At 40.5% G+C, this 20,151-nt stretch overlaps 1 protein-coding gene across 4 annotated transcripts in view; it reads left to right on the top strand.

Annotated features, from left to right (window-relative positions):
• epb41l4a (erythrocyte membrane protein band 4.1 like 4A) overlaps positions 1–20,151 on the top strand; it is a 177,997-nt gene that overhangs the window by 136,534 nt on the left and 21,312 nt on the right. For all 4 annotated transcript variants that reach the window (XM_033017423.1, XM_033017424.1, XM_033017422.1 and 1 more), the window contains 3 exons: positions 3,069–3,190; positions 17,103–17,193; positions 18,475–18,555. In XM_033017423.1, coding sequence (XP_032873314.1) covers positions 3,069–3,190; positions 17,103–17,193; positions 18,475–18,555 — 294 coding nt within the window. The remainder of the gene's footprint in view (positions 1–3,068; positions 3,191–17,102; positions 17,194–18,474; positions 18,556–20,151) is intronic.

Genomic DNA, 20,151 nt, shown 5'->3' with positions numbered 1-20,151 from the left:
TGTTGTTTGTCATGTACATCAATGATCTGGATGAAGGTGTGGTAAATTGGATTAGTAAGTATGCAGATGATACCAAGATAGGGGGTGTTGTGGATAATGAAGAGGATTTCCAAAGTCTGCAGAGTGATTTAGGCCATTTGGAAGAATGGGCTGAAAGATGGCAGATGGAGTTTAATGCTGATAAATGTGAGGTGCTACACCTTGGCAGGACAAATCAAAATAGGACGTACATGGTAAATGGTAGGGAATTGAAGAATGCAGTTGAACAGAGGGATCTGGGAATAACCGTGCATAGTTACTTGAAGGTGGAATCTCATATAGACAGGGTGGTAAAGAAAGCTTTTGGTATGCTAGCCTTTATAAATCAGAGCATTGAGTATAGAAGCTGGGATGTAATGTTAAAATTGTACAAGGCATTGGTGAGACCAAATCTGGAGTATGGTGTACAATTTTGGTCGCCCAATTATAGGAAGGATGTCAACAAAATAGAGAGAGTACAGAGGAGATTTACTAGAATGTTGCCTGGGTTTCAACAACTAAGTTACAGAGAAAGGTTGAACAAGTTAGGTCTTTATTCTCTGGAGCGCAGAAGGTTAAGGGGGGACTTGATAGAGGTCTTTAAAATGATGAGAGGGATAGACAGAGTTGATGTGGACAAGCTTTTCCCTTTGAGAATAGGGAAGATTCAAACAAGAGGACATGACTTGAGAATTAAGGGACAGAAGTTTAGGGGTAACATGAGGGGGAACTTCTTTACTCAGAGAGTGGTAGCGGTGTGGAATGAGCTTCCAGTGGAAGTGGTGGAGGCAGGTTCGTTGGTATCATTTAAAAATAAATTGGATAGGCATATGGATGAAAAGGGAATGGAGGATTATGTTATGAGTGCAGGCAGGTGGGACTAAGGGAAAATAATTGTTCGGCACGGACTTGTAGGGCCGAGATGGCCTGTTTCCGTGCTGTAATTGTTATATGGTTATATGGTTATATGATTATACATACAATCCTTCTGCCTTCACTTTAGATAAGTTGTGGTTTCATAATCCTTTATTATATATTGATAACATGTCTCGAAAATTATTGTAATAACATGTCTCGAAAATTACATTTTAATGGAGCAGAGCAATCCCATAGGGCCTGCAGAAGTCAAAACTTAATCAATAGTCCTCTGATTTTTAAAACCACATGATAAATCACCTGAGAAGGGTCTCAACCCAAAACACCACCTATTCCTTTGCTCCATAGATGCTGCCTCACCCACTGAGTTTCTCCAGCATTTTTGTCTAACTTAGGCAGACAATAGTAATTACAATAGATCCCCCTTACATCGTCAAAGGAAATTATGTGATATCATTAAATAGGCAGTAACTGATTTTTGGAATTTATTTGTTTTATTTTTAAGTGAAATTATTTTGTCAGCATTTTGTCCCAAAACAGAGATCCAAACTATTTTTGATAATGTGCTGTAGTAATCGCACAATCTCTCCCTCAGGTAATTTGAATCATTAAGGATGCTGTGTTTGTACTGGTAGATTTTTTTTTTCCATATCTTTTCACCTAGAGAGTTGTGAATTTGTGGAATTCCCTGCCACAGAGGGCAGTGGAGGCCAAAACTCTGGAAGGATTTAAGAGAGAGTTAGATAGAGCTCAAGGGGCTAGTGGAATCAAGGGATATGGGGAGAAGGCAGGCACGGGTTATTGATTGGGGACGATCAGCCATGATCACAATGAATGGCGGTGCTGGCTCGAAGGGCCAAATGGCCTCCTCCTGCACCTATTTTCTATGTTTCTTTTACATTGTTTAAATAATCTTCCATTGACCCAACACGGCAAAAATGTCTTGTGTCTTGTCATTACATAATATTTTAAACCTGTGAGGAGAGAATTTGTAATATTTAGTTATCTTTAAATTTAATATTTGTATTACAATTTTATTTGGGGATTTGAGGTAGGTTGAAAAAGATTGAGATGCAATGCTACAGCACCTCGCTTTGAGGTTGGTCACAATTTGCCAAATTTTCTGAGAGACTTTCAGACCAGTTCTTGCTAGCATAAGTAATTGTTGTACACAATTATTCTATGCATATTCTTACCTGGTGTAGAGGGTCTATCTTGCTTGCTCAAAACATGACAAGTAAGATGAGTGGTGGCATGACTCCAAGGGAGGGCTGAAGAAATGCCATGCCTGGAACGTCCCTAAACTCTTCATAACCTTGAAAGGGACTGGTCAATCAAATATGCCAGTTAACCAAATGTTACCCAAGGCTCTCTCTAAATTTACTAATCAATCAATTATCATGCCTGGCTATATATCAATTTACACAAAAATGCTGGAGAAACTCAGCGGGTGCAGCAGCATCTATGGAGCGAAGGAGATAGGCAACGTTTCGGCCCGAAACGTTGCCTATTTCCTTCGCTCCATAGATGGTGCTGCACCCGCTGAGTTTCTCCAGCATTTTTTGTGTACCTTCGATTTTCCAGCATCTGCAGTTCCTTCTTAAACACTATATATCAATATATCTGCCTTCACCAGTATTCTGTCATGCAGCAGTAAATAACCTTTAAAATGAGTCTATGGAACATTTTTATACCAGTAGTGTTTTCAACCTGGTGGCTCCCTCAGTGCCGCAGCATGTTATGCTGCTGCTGCAAGTAAGAATTTCTTTCTTCCATTTTGGGTAATATGACAATAAAACACTCTTGACTCTCTTGAGTAATGCACAAGTTTGACATTACTGTGAATGTACCAGTTGATAACAATAGACGAGAATTCTGCAGAGTAACTTATTGGACCATTACTGCAATTACACTTCTTCATTCATTTCAGTCCAACATGCATATATTGACATGTTGGGGAAGTGATGTTCAATGTTTGCGAATAAAAGTGAGTAATCCACGTTAGTTCACAGTATGAATACATATGGACATTCTAACATTTTGTAAACAAATATTTATTTATCTATAATAAATAGTGCAATGTGCAAATAAAATAATTTCACATGCTCATGTATGCATACATGTGTAAAAAATGTGTACAAAAAATAAAAATCTAATGTTTTGTTTTTGAGCAGCGGTAAGACTGCATTTCAACTAAGCAGAGACCAGTCCATTGAGCTTCCACGGCCTGATCAGAATGTGCAGAGAACCCGCAGTAAAACCTACCCGAAGAGGATTCTTCACCCTCAGCAACCAGGTAGGCAAAGAACCACATATTGAACACACTAGGTGCTTATGGTAATAAGCTTGGGATGGTTTGAATTATCTTGAGCTTTCCTTGTGACTTGAATTTTTTTTTAAATATGCCGGTATATCAAGAGTCAGTTAAACAAAAATTATTGTCATGTTAAATTTTTAAAACCAACATCGTATAAGGTAGCATGATTCTTAAAATGAGCTATAGCATGCAGAGTATCGTGATAGGTGCATGTAAGTTTAGTTCTACTTCATTTTATATAACAATGCAAATTTTAAATTGTTTCTGCATACCCAACTGAGGAACAGACACTTATCAAGATGAAAACAGACTCTTATCAAATTATGAAATGTTCAACCATGAAATGTTAAGAGATTATGAAAGTACATTGCCAAGCATTCCAATGTTGATTAACTGTTAATTTGAAAAACATTTTAATGGCAATTCAAATTCCCTCAGTTGGGTTTGCAGAAACATTTAAAAAACATTTGCATTGTTATGTAAAATGAAGTTGAACTCAACTTACATGCACCTTGTGCCATACTCTGCATGCTACCAGCCATTTTAAGAATCTTGCTACCTTATATGATGTTGTTTCCTCAAAATTTAATGAACATTATATTTTATATTGTCATAGCTGACTTGATGATTTTAAGCTTTTTTGTGCTAAAGGCCGATCCAAAGAATGATTGAATGGGAGTTTTAATCCAGCAGAGATGAAGGAATGCTATAATATATGGATGCTATAATCACTGGATGTTTTCAAGAGAGTTAGATTTAGCTCTTGGGGCTAAAGGAATCAAGGGATATGGGGAAAAAGCAGGAATGGAGTACTGATTTTAGATGATCAGCCATGATCATATTGAATGGCGGTGCTAACTCGAAGGGCTGAATGGTCTACTTCTGCACCTATTTTTTTATGTTTCTATATTCAGGAGGAATTTTGTAGACTCCATGTGCTTACTGACCTTTTTCTGTTGGTAATAGGGTTGTGGATTTGGGAGATGTTATCAATGAAGCTTCAGTGAAGTGCAGACGTGCACTCTGTAGATGATAAACATTGCAGATAGTCAGTGGTTGGCAATGGACCAGGTGCCTGTCAAGCAAGTAGCTTTATCCTGGTTGGTTCCAACTATGGTTAGAACTGCACTCATCTAGGCACCTGGAAACGATTCCATCACATTCATTCCACCAATCCATCATGATTTGTATCTTGCAGATAGTGGAAATTATTTGAGTCAGGAGATAAATTATATGTGTCATATTCATCTGTAGCTTTTTATGTGACTGTCACTTAGCTTTCTGGTCAGTGGTGCCCACAATGATATTGACTATGAGGATTTGTAATAATAGTGTCCTTGAAACACAAGTGGAGATGGCAGCCTCTTTATTGTTGGAGATAGGCATTTCCCGACAAATATAACGTGCCTGATGATTGTCCTGGTTTGGCAGTGTATGCAGATTCAAACTGCTGCATTAAGTGAGGAGTTGTGCTAATTGAATTCATAGCAAAAGAATTTGAGTTTCATAGCAAAAGGATTTGAGTTTCATAGCAAAAGGATTTGAGTATAGGAGCAGGGAGGTTCTACTGCAGTTGTACAGGGTCTTGGTGAGACCACACCTAGAGTATTGCGTACAGTTTTGGTCTCCTAATCTGAGGAAAGACATTCTTGCCATAGAGGGAGTACAGAGAAGGTTCACCAGACTGATTCCTGGGATGGCAGGACTTTCATATGAAGAAAAACTGGATAGACTTGGCTTGTACTCGCTAGAATTTAGAAGATTGAGGGGTGATCTTATAGAAACTTACAACATTCTTAAGGGGTTGGACAGGCTAGATGCAGGAAGATTATTCCCGATGTTGGGGAAGTCCAGAACAAGGGGTCACGGTTTAAGGATAAGAGGGAAGTCTTTTAGGACCGAGATGAGAAAATCATTTTTTACACAGAGAGTGGTGAATCTGTGGAATTCTCTGCCACAGAAGGTAGTTGAGGCCAGTTCATTGGCTATATTTAAGAGGGAATTAGATGTGGCCCTTGTGGCTAAAGGGATGAAGGGGTATGGAGAAAAGGCAGGTACAGGATACTGAGTTGGATGATCAGCCATGATCATATTGAATGGCGCTGCAGGCTCGAAGGGCCGAATGGCCTACTCCTGCACCTATTTTCTATGTTTCTATGAATAGAGTACTGTGTAAACATCTCTCTTAACCTTATACTGCACAGAAGTTATTGATGGAACAGGTACAGATTTTTTAGCCTTGGTTCCTGCTTGGACCGTGAAGTTCAGAGTTTTTGTCCCTAGCCCAGACCATCACACAAACCAACCTCCCTTCCATTGACTCCATTTACACTTCAGGCTGCCTCTTCAAGGCCATCAGCACAATCAAGGACGAGTCTCACCTGGGTCACTCTGTCTTCTCCCCTCTCCCATCAGACATGAGGTACAGATGTGTGAAAATGCACACCTCCAGATTCAGGGATAATTTCTTCCCAGCTGTTATCAGGCAAGGGATCGTATCAACAACTAGCAAGTGATCCTGACTATCTACCTCACTGGAGACTCTCGGACTATCTTTATTCGGACTGTTCTGGATTTTATCTTGTTCTAAATGTTATTCCCTTTATCATGTATCGGGACACTGTGGATGGCTCAATTATAATCATGTGTAGTCTTTCCACTGAGTGGATAGCACGCAACAAAAGCTTCTCACTGTGCCTCGGTACATGTGACAATAAACTAAACTAAACTAAACTAAATGTTTGGGTGATGGCCACAATGAAGTCTTGCGTACATGGACTTGACAAAACCTAAACTGATCATTATTGATTGATGGTCCAACAATTGGCTGGATCAGATTCATCTGAGGCCTTGTGGAAAATTATGAGAGCTATGTCCACTCCGTCGCACAGTAATTTTTTTTATTTTTATTTTTTTTATTTTTGTTTTATTAGAAGTACAGTAAATTACAATAATACACATCAGATATATCTTATTACATTTGTTGTACCACTTCGTTTTTCGAGCTTTAAAAAAGATAGAAATAAAAGTAGTAAGTAAAGTGAGCAAGAATCGTGAAGGTGCAGGAAAGTGTTGGGAAAAGAAAGCCCCTTAGGGAAGAAGTTAGAGAAGGAAGTAAAGAAAGGAAATAAGACCCTAGAAAGAAAAGAAAAAAAAGGAAAAACAATCGCTCTATTGTAACACAAATCTCGCAAAAAAGGATATACCAACCGTGTTTTAAATTTTTTTTTTTTTTTTACCTCCCGTTACCAGATCCTGGTACCATTTATATTTTAAATTACTATTGCACCTTATGCTTGTAATAGTTCCATAAATGCAGACCACGTCTTTTGGAAGTGGTCTGCTTTGCCTGCTAGGAGGAGTCTCATCTCTTCCAAGTGTAGTGTTTCGAACATGTTTGAAATCCACATTTTTATTGTTGGTATTGGAGCATTATTCCAAAATTTGAGTATAAGCTTTTTTCCCATTATTAGCCCGTAATTAAGTAAGTTCTTTTGAAACACGTTTAATTCGGGGTTACCTTCCGATATTCCAAAAATGATCCATTCTGCTTTTGGTACAAGTTTTATTTAAAATAATTTTGTGAAGATTTCAAATATTTCGTTCCAAAATGTTTGGATTTTTATACAAAAAACAAAAGAGTAGCTTCTTGTGACTGACATTTATCACAAATGGGTGAGACATTGGGGAAAAGTTTATTTATTTTAGTTTTTGAATAATATAGTCTACTAGACCAAGTGCAGACCCGTTGGGTCTGTTCCCCCAACGTGCGGTTGTGGGGGGGGAGGGGGGAGGCGGCATGCAGCGTCACACACACTAACTATCCCCCCCCCCCCCTGCACTCACGCTAATTACCCCCCTTGATATTATATTAATATTATTGATTTGCTCCTTTTACCCCATAAACACCCTATCTACTGACGCATAACCTCCAACTTGCAGTCACACCTCGAGAGGGGGGGGGGGGGGGGTTAGAGAGTGAGGGCAGAGAGAGAAGGGGCAGAGACAGAGAGAGAGACAGAGACACAGAGAGAGGGGCGAGAGGGGCAAGAGGGAGAGGGGGTGGAGAGGAGGAGAAGAGGGAGGGTGGGTGAGAGGGGAAAGGAGGGGAGGAGAGAGAGAGGGTGAGAGTGAGGGGGAGAGAGAGGGGGTGCTGAGAGGGGGGTGAGGGGGAGAGGTGGGGAGCAGGGAGGGGGAGGGGGAGGTAGGGGGGAGGGTGGATGGAATAGGGGAGGGGGTTTAGGGGAGGGGAGGAGGGGAGAGAGAGAGAGGGGGGGAGAGGGGGGAGGGGGGAGGAGAGAGGGGGGAGGAGAGTGGGGGAGGGGGTGGGGAGAGGGGAGAGGGGGAGGGTAGAGGGGGAGGGGGAGGCGGAGGAGAGAGGGGGAGGGGGAGGTGAGAGGGGAGAGGGGGGAGGAGAGAGGGGGGGAGGAGAGAGGGGGGAGGAGAGGGGGAGAGAGGGGAAAGAGGGGGGAGAGAGGGGAGAGAGAGGAAAGATGGGGAGAGAGAGGGAGAGAGAGGGTGTGCTGAGAGGGGAGGGGGAGAGGTGGGGAGCAGGGAGGGGAGGGAGGGTGGAGGGACGGGGGTAGGGGTGTGTGGAGGGGAGGGGGGTTTTGGGGAGGGATGGTGGGGGGGGGGGATGGAGAAAAAGAGGGGAGAGAGAGAGAGGGGGAGGGGAGAGAGGAGAGGGGGGGAAGGAGAGGGGGGGAGAGGAGAGGGGGGGGAGAGCAGGGGGGGAGAGGAGGGGGGGAGAAGGGGAGAGGAGAGGAGAGGAGAGGGGGGGTGAGGGGGGAGGAGAGGAAAGGGGGGGAGAGGGGGGGAGGAGAGGAAAGGGGGGAGAGGAGGGGGGAGAGGAGAGGGGGGAGAGGAGACGGGGGGGGGGGGAGAGGAGAGGGGGGGAGAGAGGAGGGGGGGGGGGAGAACCTAAAAAACATTTTAGAACCAAAAAAGACACATTCTGCAAGCATTTTAGAACCACCAATGACACTTACATTTGAGTAGACATGTGTTCAGTGTTATTCACAGCTCAGAGAAACGTGACCCTCTGCATTCCTCCAGCTTGCAGACACTGATTGAGGCACACCACTTCCTGGTTTTATAGTCCCTCCCCCCTGCCGCCAGCAGGGGCAGCAGAGAGAATGGGGAATTTTGTAAAATCATTAATATCTCTGTCATTTTTCATCGACGGGAAAAATCCTCGGCACACATACGGCGGAGGGGGGCTCTGAGCAAGGTGGCCAAAAATGATGGCCGTAGGTGGCGGCGTTCTCTCGAAAATCGCAGCACAGATGGCCAAAACCGGTCAAGAACAGACTTTTAGTGATATAGATGTAATGTTTTATATTGAATTAGAGTATGTCGTGCGTTGATCGAGCATTTATGCACATATAGTAAGTGTTTATCCCAGCTCTCTTTTGAAATTTTTATAGCTAGTTCTTGTTCCCAGTCTCTTCTAATACCATCGGTTGTAGGTATTTCTATATTTAAAATAATGTTGTATAAGTATGATATTAGATTTGCTGATTCAGCCTTTGTCTTCATGGCTTCATCCAATAAGTCATGGGACATGTTATGATAGTCTTTTGTGTATTTTTTCAGATAGTCACGGATTTGAAGATATTTAAAATATTGATTATTTTTCTAATTATATTTCAGTTGTAATTGTTGAAATGATAATAATTTTCCTAATTCATACAAGTCTCCGAGCATTTTAATTCCCATTCTTTCCCATTGTGTAAATGATTTATCTATAATTGAAGGTTTAAACGACAGGTTATTGACTATTGGCATTAAAAGAGATAGATTTCTTAATTTTAGATTCTGTTTTATTTGTTTCCAAGTTCTAATTGTGCTATGTATCATAGGATTTTTATTATAATTTTTGTTATTCAGATTCATTGGTGAGAGGAGAGTCGCTCCTGTATTACACGGAGAGCAGTCCTCTCTCTCCATTACAATCCAGTCCACCTGCTGGGCAGAATTGTCCAGCAGGTGAATCATATTTTTAATATTTACTGCCCAATTATAGTACATAAAATTAGGGAGCGCTAGACCACCCAACTCTTTTGATTTACTAAGGTGTGCTCTTTGTATTCTGTGGGATTTATAATCCCATATAAAATTTGTAATGTCTGAGTCTCGTTTTTTGAAAAACTTTTTTGGAAGATATATTGGAATTGATTGAAATAAATATAGGATTTGTGGTAAAAAGATCATTTTTATAGCATTTATTCGACCTATTAAAGACATCGGGAGCGTTTTCCAGAATTTGATTAGATTATTTAATTTCTTAAATAAGGGGCTATAATTGGCGTTAAACATAGCGTGATAGTTTCTAGTGATTTCAATTCCTAAATATTTAAATTTTTCTGTGGCTATTTTAAAGGGGAATTTCAAGAGATGTGTTGAGTCTTTCGGTTTTATCGACATAATTTCACTTTTGTTCCAGTTTATTCTGTATCCTGAGAAAGATCCAAAGTCCTCAATTAGATTTAATATGTTTGGTATACTGATTTGGGGTTTTGTGATATACAGTAATACATCGTCTGCATATAAGGATATTTTGTTATTTGAGTATTTAGTATTATAACCGTAAATATCCGGATGTGTTCTAATTTTTTCAGCTAAAGGTTCAATTACCAGAGCGAATAACAGCGGTGATAATGAACATCCTTGTCTATTACCCCTTGTTAATTGGAATTTCGTAGATAGTATATTTTTAGTTAATATTCTAGCCGTGGGTTTGTTATATAATAATTTTATCCATGCGATTAAGTTCTCTCCCATTTGAAATGTTTACAATACTTTAATCATATAATCCCATTCTACTTGATCAAACGCTTTTTCTGCGTCCAATGAAATGATAGCTAACTCTTGTTCTTGAGGTTTGTGTGAATGCATTATGTTAAGCAGACGTCTCAGGTTATTAAATGAATGTCTCTTGGGTATAAATCCCGTTTGATCCTCATTTATTAATTTACTAACATATTGACTTAGTCTTCTAGCTAGTGTTTTTGCTAATATTTTTTGGTCCGTATTTAACAAAGCAATCGCACAGTAATTTCAGGTGAACTTTATATGGAGGAGCGAATAGGTTATAATGGAGAGAATGATGCTTGATGGGATGATTCCAAGAGCTGCATAGTTTTGATAGTATGAATGGCCTCCACCAGTGATGGGGGAGCATACAATTTATACAAGGACACCTATGGGTATATTTTCTAAGAGACTGGTCCCCATCTGCACAACACTAGATGAGGCCTTATCCAAGCAGTGGTGTTTGACATTCGGTGCTTCAGTCCCAGGCTTTCACTGACACTGCTTGATCTCTCCTTGAACATCAGAGGCCAAGTTGAAATCCACTTGATCTCATTCCATTCTTTATACAGAAACCACTGAAAACTTCCACTGAGAATCGTTCACATTGCCTAAGTGTGGTGGAGTCTATTTATGCATCTATTTATCTACACCACACTATTGATTTAATCTCAAATTATTTTCTATATAACAGGACGGGAAATGAGTGACAGTAATTTATGATTGAATGTTGATGTTTCTTCTCACTGGATAAGAAAGGATTGCATGATTTATAAACTAGTCCAATGGCAATTAATTGGTCTATTTCAGAATTTAGCTGCATTAGTTTAGTTTAGTTGAGAGGTATAGGTGGAAACAGGCCCTTTGGCCCACCGAGCCAGTGCCTACCAACACTACAACACCTGTACACTAGTTCTATCCCACACATTAGGGACAATTTACACAAGCCAATTGTGTAATTGCATGTCTTTGGAATGTGGGAAAAAACCACAGCACCCAGTGAAAACCCACACAGTCACAGGGAGAAAGTACAAATCCCACCCAGACCCATAGTCAAGATTGAGGCCGGGTCTCTGGTGCTGTAAGGCAGCAACTCTACCGCTGCTTGCTGTGCTTTAATTATTGTAAAATGTTGATAGCCTCATGATAATTCTGATATCCACGAACATCATTTATTAACTGCAATTATGAATTGCATTTTGAATACTTTATTTTTAAATGTTATTTGTCCCCCATAAAATATTACCTAGCTGTCATCACTGTGCAACATTTTTCAGAGATATTAGTAATCTGCTCTTTCTACAATTATAACAGCTGCATGGAAATATCTACGGGTCGCTTTTCCCTCTGCTGTGAAGTAACTGCTGCTGTTTCATATTTGATATGAATAGCATGACAAAGCAAATACTGGCAATGCCTTGTGTGAAAATGTCTGCATCTTTACAATCTGTAAAGCAGTAAATTTTAATTAATTACTGGGAATAATTCAGTTTGAATATTCCATGATTGCATGGGCTGGGTCATTTACTGAGGATTTCTGCCTCAGATCAGTGCCATTTTCCCTATCTAATGAGATTTTCCTCAGTTGTAATTTAATCTATATAATTTTGCTATTTTTTAAAATCTTGTCAGTAGTTTTGCTCTAATTTCCATTCTGCCAAATGAAGCACTTGATTGCAGGTCCTCGTTCCTGTACCACTTCATCATTAAATCCCATTATAAGGAGTTGGACAAGCTAGATGCAGGAAGATTGTTCCCGATGTTGGGGAAGTCCAGAACAAGGGGTCACAGTTTAAGGATAAGGGGGAAATCTTTTAGGACCGAGATGAAAAAAACATTTTTCACACAGAGAGTGGTGAATCTGTGGAATTCTCTGCCACAGAAGGTAGTTGAGGCCAGTTCATTGGCCATATTTAAGAGGGAGTTAGATGTGGCCCTTGTGGCTAAAGGGATCAGGGGGTATGGAGAGAAGGCAGGTACAGGATACCGAGTTGGATGATCAGCCATGATCATATTGAATGGCGTTGCAGGCTCGAAGGGCCGAATGGCCTACTCCTGCACCTATTTTCTATGTTTCTATGTTTCTTTGCCCTGATAGTTTTAAAACAGAAAACACTGGAAACATTCAGCATAACTCCCCGTGACTGCGTGGGTTTTCTCCGAGATGTTTGGTTTCCTCCCACACTCCAAAGACGTACAAGTATGTAGGTAAATTGGCTTGGTACAAGTGTAAATTGTCCCTAGTGTGTGTTGGATGGTGTTAATGTGCGGGGATCACTGTTCGGTCTGGGCTCGGTGGGCAGAAGGATCTGTTTCCGTGCTATATCTCTAAGCTAAACTAAACTAAATCCAGACAAGTTCAGCAGCTCTCCTATCCTTAGGATTTTCTGACTTCCACTTTCCCATCTCACATCAGTGGCATCGAAGTTACCAGAGCTAACTAATTTCCATTCAACTTAATTATAGTTATAGAAACTTGAAACTCAGCAAATAAAATGCTTTGGCACAACTTTAAGTAAGTGACTAAACTGTGTGCAAACGTTTATATATTCGGAAGAATGGTAGCATGGAAGAGGACAGCAATAAACAGCAAGGACATAAATAAACTGACAGAATGGGCAATAAATGGGAGCTGAAAGTTAATACTGCGGAGTGTGAAGTGATTCATTTCGGCATGAAGAATGAAGAGTGGCAATATAGTTTTGAAAGTTATGAAGGAGGCTGGGTATATATGTGCATAAATCACTGGAAGTGAAAGTGTACTTTGATGGGGTCATTCACCTTGGAGTAAAGAGGTTTGGAATAAGATTTAGTAGATAAATATTTCCATTGGTGAACCAGTGGACATAGATTTAATGAGATGGTGAAAAGAAACAGGACAATTGTGAAAAATATTTTTTTTTTACTGACAGAGTGATTGTAATTTCTACTTTTCCTGTAAATCAGGGCTTTCCATTCATAGAATCTTAGAAATGTGCAGCTCAAAAATTGGGCCCTTTCATCCATGTCAACCTATCTATGCTAATCCCTTCTCCCCACATTAGGGTCATATCTCACCTTAAACCTGTGCTCTCTAGGTTCAGACTTGGCTTTGCTGGGAAAAAGATTCTGACTATCTATCCTATCTATGCACTAAAATAGGCTCAGTGGGACAGGCGGCATCTCTGGAGAGAAGGAATGGGTGACGCTTCCGGTCAAGACCCTTCTTCAGAGTCCTGCTGAGTTACTCCAGCATTTTGTGTCTACCTTCGATTTAAACCAGCATCGACTGTTCTTTCCTATCTATGCATCTCATCATTTTGCAAATTTTTATAAAGTCACTCCTCAGCTTCTTACAATCTAGTGAGAATAAACCCAGCCTATCTAATCGTTCTTCATAACTACAGCCCTCCATTCCAGGCACCATACTGGTGAAGATAGACAGAAAATGCTGGAGTAACTCAGCGGGACAGGCAGCATCTCTGGATAGAAGCAATGGGTGATGTTTCGGGTCAAGATGTCACCCATTACTTCTATGCTTGTATTCGCTAGAATTTAGAAGATTGAGGGGGGATCTTATAGAAACTTACTAAATTCTTAAGGGGTTGGACAGGCTAGATGCAGGAAGATTGTTCCCGATGTTGGGGAAGTCCAGAACAAGGGGTCACAGTTTAAGGATAAAGGGGAAATCTTTTAGGACCGAGATGAGAAAAACATTTTTCACACAGAGAGTGGTGAATATCTGGAATTCTCTGCCACAGAAGGTAGTTGAGGCCATTTCATTGGCTATATTTAAGAGGGAGGTAGATGTGGCCCTTGTGGCTAAAGGGATCAGGGGGTATGGAGAGAAGGCAGGTACAGGATACTGAGTTGGATGATCAGCCATGATCATATTGAATGGCGGTGCAGGCTCGAAGGGCCGAATGGCCTACTCCTGCACCTATTATCTATGTTTCTATCCAGAGATGCTGCCTGTCCCACTGAGTTACTGCAACATTTTCTGTGTATCTTCAGTGTAAACCAGCATCTGCAGTTCCTTTCTACACCATTCTGGTGAATCTCTTCTGCATTTCCGCTATTGCTTCCCATAGTTTGATGCCCATAACTGTATACAATACCAAGTGGGGTCTAACCAATGTTTTGAACAACTAAAGCATGCCTTCCCAACTTTATACTCAGCACTTTGTGTCTATCTTTGGTTTATACTCAATGACTCACCCTATGAATGCATGCATACCATATGCCTTTATCAGTTCTTATATGCCTTTACCTGTTATGCCAGTTTTAGGGAGCTATGTAGATCAATGCTCCTAAGGTCCCTGCCAGTTAGTAGACATGTCGTAGCAGAATTTGACCCAGCAAAATGCTTTACCTCGCGCCTATCTAGATTAAATTCCGCCTGCTATTGGTCCACCCAAGTTTTCAGCTGAATTGCACTTGAGCAAAGATAATTGTGTGGCATGGTGGTACATCAGTTAATGATGCTGCCTCAAGCTGCAGGGACACACTTCGATCCTGATCCTAGGCACTGTCTTACATCTTTCCTCCCACATCCCAAAGACATGCTGGCCAGTTATGACCTCTTGGAGTCTAACGGTTAAGTCGATGACTGAGCATGTGGGAGAGAATGACTTGGAATGACCGCTTTAAATATTAATAATGACCCTTTTTTTAAAGTGAATGTCACGGCTTAATTATTTAGTGATTTGCTAATCTTAATGTCTTCAAATGATATTTTAAATAATTCAAACCTGGAATATGAAGGTCTAATATGGGTCTGATATGGTGACTCCAGCATCATTGCATGATGTCAAATTTCTGGTATACAGCTGTAAATATGGAATAATCTTGGAGAAGGTTAAATAGCTACAAGCTGACTGTTTGATTTGCTGTGTGACAATTGTGATGTGGCAGTATTAATGAAATAAATCAGTGCCAACTTTTTAAAGTAGGTTTTCAAAAAAAACTTTGGCGGGTACACAGTCCTGAGAACCAAGATTCGAATTGTGATGGACATCATGATACATTGAAAGTTCCTGAAACTGAGCAACAGTTCAAATGGTTCTCAGAATTATACTGAGTGATCCCAAGCACCATGATTGTGCATGGATTGAGTAGTACATTACAGGATAGATGTTAGAGCCATAGAGTCATAGTGATACAGTGTGGAAACAGGCCCTTCGGCCCTACATGCCCACACCGGCCAACATGTCCCAGCTACAGTAGTCCCACCTGCCTGCGCTTGGTCCATATCCCTCCAAACTTGTCCTATCCATGTACCTGTGTAACTGTTTCTTAAACATTGGGATAGCCCCCGTCTCAACTGCCTCCTCTGGCAGCTTGTTCCATACACCCACCACCCTTTGTGTGAAAAAGTTACCACTCAGATTCCTATTAAATCTTTTCCCCTTCACCTGAGTGGTATGTCCTTTGGTCCTCGTAACACACTTGGCAAGAGATTCTGTGCATCTGCCTGATTTATTCCTCTCATGATATACACACCCCTCATCCTCCTGTACTCCAAGGAATAGAGACCCAGCCAACGCAACCTTTCCATATAGCTCAGACCCTCTAGTTCTGGCAACATCCTTGTAACACTTCTCTGAACCCTTTCAAGCTTGACAATATCTTTCCTATAACATGGTTCCCAGAACTGAACACAATACTCTAAATGTGGTCACACCAACGTCTTATACAACTGCAACATGACCTCATACAACCTGTTGGGAGGTGGCACTGAGCTTCGATGGAGAATGTATAATTGAGAACTTCAGATTATGCACAAAACAATGAGATTAATTCATATATATGGAGATGTGCTTACACTCCTTGTTTAGGTGTGTTCAAATGGGTGACTTAACAAAGGGAATGGGTCTGATTCTATGAAACAAATTGCAAGTATTTAAATCCACAATGGGGATAAACTGAATTTATTTTGCAAACAGCAGCAAATGATTAGCATTGGTCACATCTCAGAAACTACAGGCAGTCAACTAACTTAACATTTTGGTGATTGTTCACATAAACTAGGTTCAATGGGATATTTTAATTGTTTTAATCAGTCAGTCAATTTTATTTGTATAGCACATTTAAAAACAACTCACGTTGACCAAAGTGCTGTACATCAGTACAGATACTAATGTGCTATGTACAATAGTACACAGACCTAACAATACATACATAAACTGTTTACAGCGCCCCCTTAGAGGGCCTCAAAAACACTAGGGAGTAGAAATAGGTTTTGAGCCTCGATTTAAAGGAGTCATGGAGGGGGCATTAATCAGGTTCAAAGTAATTCATTGAAGTCATTTAGGATTATTTTTGGAACGAAGGAAGTAATCCAAAGAATAGTTGGTTTCCTGTGCTTATTAAATTGGGAGTCCAGCAAAGAGGAAAGGATAATTCTCCTCTTCAGATTGTTGCCTCAGCCAAGACCTATATCATGAGAATAAAATAAGAGGTTGCCACTTGGCCTTCTCCCTTTGTGCCACCTTCTGGGGTCTGCTGCTAGAAGGCATACATGAGCTAGAAGGCATACAGGAGGGGGATCCATGAGGATGCGTGCATTGCCTCTGTTCCCATTTGCAGTCAACAGCTGGGAGGTGAATATCCTGGGTGGGATAGTGATGTGGTGGTGAGATTGTCAACTCAAATTTCTTGATATTTTCCTTTGTAATTCTTGTCTGATTTTAAACCGAATCATCAAGTGGAATTCTCCAAAATATTTATTTGATTGACAAGATGAATGAATTTTGTTTTCCCCAGTTAGAGTCTTTGTGGACAAATGTTGACATGTTATGCCTTGATTTCCATTTGGAGAGAACATGGCATATTAGCCAGGGGGATGTAGTCATGGACATTTTTCAGGTGGGTTAAGGTTCGAACTCTTGGTGGAAAATAGGATGCATTTATACAATAATTTGTTGGATATTTTTGTTCTCTCATCCCTTTTAACGTTATGTGAGAACATTTGCTTAACAAACCCAATATATTGACAATAAATTAATTGCCTATTTAATAAGTTGATGATCAATTGCATTCTTTATTTATCAGTTAGCATCTGTATAATCCTTATTTGTGACTTCAATTGTTATCATAGGACCAAACAGTATTAGTCACAGTGTTATGAAAGCAGATCAAGTGGAATATGATGGTCCCACCAAAATTATCGCACCTTCACCAGTGAAAAGGTAAAGTTATATTATGTTTACCTATGTTAGAATGTTAGAAACATCAGTAATGTATCTTTTATTTCAAAGCACCAGTGTTAGAATATCAACATTGTAATTTCTGATTTGAATTGAAACCCTTATGACTGGGACTCAGGGGAGAGGCTTACCTTCCATATCTCCAGTCTCTCTCTCTCCCCTGACTCTCAGTCTGAAGAAGGGTCTCAACCTGAAAAGTCACCATTTCCTTCTCTTCAGAGATGCTGCCTGGCCCGCTGAGTTATTCCAGCATTTTGTGTCTATCTTTGCTACATAATGTATTACTTAATGATAAATAGTATTAAATGTGGTACATAAAATATAATAGGTAGAATCTCATATTTGACATTGGTCAAATTATTTCCTTTGATCTGCTTCAGGTAAATATTTCTAGACTTCCCATATAACAATACTGCCAACGATTGATGAATGTACAATGAAATATGTAATATTGTTGAGAAATACAGTAAAATATTTGCAGAAAAATAAAACCATCTGAATAATTAATTGGATTATTTTGAGTATATCCTATAAACACTCTTCTGCACCTTAATGCATTTTAATCCAATTGTAAAGACGATTCACCAAACAACTGCGTTTTAAGATGCACGTTAGAATTTACTCATGCTTGAAACGGGGAATAATAGTAGAAATAAATCAGTTTATTCCAGATTTGCAAATAGTACCGAGCTGGCAAACTGCATTAGAGTAAATGAATAATGTCTAACCAAACTGAACATCGACAAGCAGCTTATTGACGTGCAAGTTCTCCTCGATAGCACTGTCAACAAAACATTCCATCACTTTGACAGACTGGATGGTAATTTGTCAAATTGGATTGTCCTACTTGCTATGAACAGAATCTATCACAGCAGCTCTCCACATTGTTGGGTAGATGCCAGTGCCATAACCGTAGTGGAATAATTGGATTTGAGTAGAGAGAAAGATAACTAGAGAGGGATGAAAGCCGTGGAAAAAATGTATAGTTTGTTATATATGGCTTGTTGATAGGACAGAAGTGGGAAAAATAAATGAGGCCAGTACATTATCAAGATATCCAGTAGAAAGAATCCTCCAGGCAATGAATTTCCATTGGCCATATCTCTCACAAAATCTGCATGTTTGCGACAATTTCATTTCTATTCATGCAGATCACGCAGCGTTGTACCGTAAGATGAAGTACTGAGAAGGACACTGCTGTATTTTTGTGTGGAGCTCGCACTTGTTTATCTTGATAGTTGAGCCTTTTTACCTTCTTCTTAGCTCCACAGTAACCAAACTGGATGGTAGTTCAACCACACAGAACAGAACCAGTGCACCATGGGAGGAAAATGGCCCCCAGAGGTAAGAAGACAAAAATAATATTTTTAATCTATTTTCCCCGAAGAGAAAACCATCATTATCCTATTCCAACAACAACTGAAAGCATTACATGTTGTTCAAAACTACATTTCTGAAAAGTTAGGTCTTTTATTTGCATTTTCTGCTTCATTGAGATCATAAATTTACTTACTCTTGGCACTGCACCACTGTCTGGTATAAGGTCTGGCATCCAGATAAATTATTTTTTCAGTGCAAAGAAATTCCAATTCCCTTATGCATACTTTGCAAAAGAAAATATTTTATGATTTACTGAATTATCTTGAATTTGCAAAGTAGGTGATGATCTGTGGAAGAGACATAGAAACATAGAAAATAGGTGCAGGAGTAGGCCATTCGGCCCTTCGAGCCTGCACCGCCATTCAATATGACCGTGGCTGATCATCCAACTCAGTATCCTGTACCTGCCTTCTCTCCATACCCCTTGATCCCTTTAGCCACAAGGGCCACATCTAACTCCCTCTTAAATATAGCCAATGAACTGGCCTCAACTACCTTCTGTGGCAGAGAATTTCAGAGATTCACCACACTCTGTGCGAAAAATGTTTTTCTCATCTCGGTCCTAAAAGATTTCCCCCTTATCCTTAAACTGTGACCCCTTGTTCTGGACTTCCCCAACATCGGGAACAATCTTCCTGCATCTAGCCTGTCCAACCCCTTAAGAATTTCGTAACTTTCTATAAGATTCCCCCTCAATCTTCTAAATTCTAGCGAGTACAAGCCGAGTCTATCCAGTCTTTCTTCATATGAAAGTCCTGACATCCCAGGAATCAGTCTGGTGAACCTTTTCTGTACTCCCTCTATGGCAAGAATGTCTTTCCTCAGATTAGGAGACCAAAACTGTACGCAATACTCCAGGTGTGGTCTCACCAAGACCCTGTACAACTGCAGTAGAACCTCCCTGCTCCTATACTCAAATCCTTTTGCTATGAATGCTAACATATCCTTTTGCTATGAATGCTAACATAATACTGATCTAGAAATCTAGTCAACGTAAACATTGTTGTTGATGTGACTGGGGATTGAATTGTGTTAAATCGATCGTCAGGTATGATTGTTGCTCTTCATTGCATGTAGCACACAATGACATTTTCAAGCTGGTAACTTCATACGTGTGAAACAGTGCAATATAATTCTGATGCCGCATTTGTTTGCGTAATTGCAACCATGTGCAACAGTCTGGACCATGCATAGAAATTCAGGTCTTAACAGATAAACTTTGACATATTTATATATTTAAGCAATGTTATGTCTACTGAACATAGCAGTTAGTTTGAGACACTGGTATTGGAACTACCCTCGACCCCTCTCTGTCCTAAAACTTCATGCAGATCACGTTTGTTACCACCTTCTTCCCCCTACCCCCAGGAACCCGCAGAAAAAGAAGCTCCCACCAACTCTAAAAAAAACCTCCCTCCCCCTACCCCCAACCCCCTCCCCCCTCTCAACCTGTCCCTCCACCTCCTACCTCTCCCCCCTCTCCTCCCCTCTCTAACCTCCCCCTCCCCCTCTCTCAACCTCTCCCTCCACCCTCTACCTCTCCCCCCTCTCCCCCCCTCT

The sequence above is a fragment of the Amblyraja radiata genome, chromosome 3 (assembly GCF_010909765.2).
Source record: "Amblyraja radiata isolate CabotCenter1 chromosome 3, sAmbRad1.1.pri, whole genome shotgun sequence".
In the NCBI taxonomy this organism is placed as follows: domain Eukaryota; kingdom Metazoa; phylum Chordata; class Chondrichthyes; order Rajiformes; family Rajidae; genus Amblyraja; species Amblyraja radiata.
This window is presented reverse-complemented; position numbering and strand designations above follow the sequence as displayed.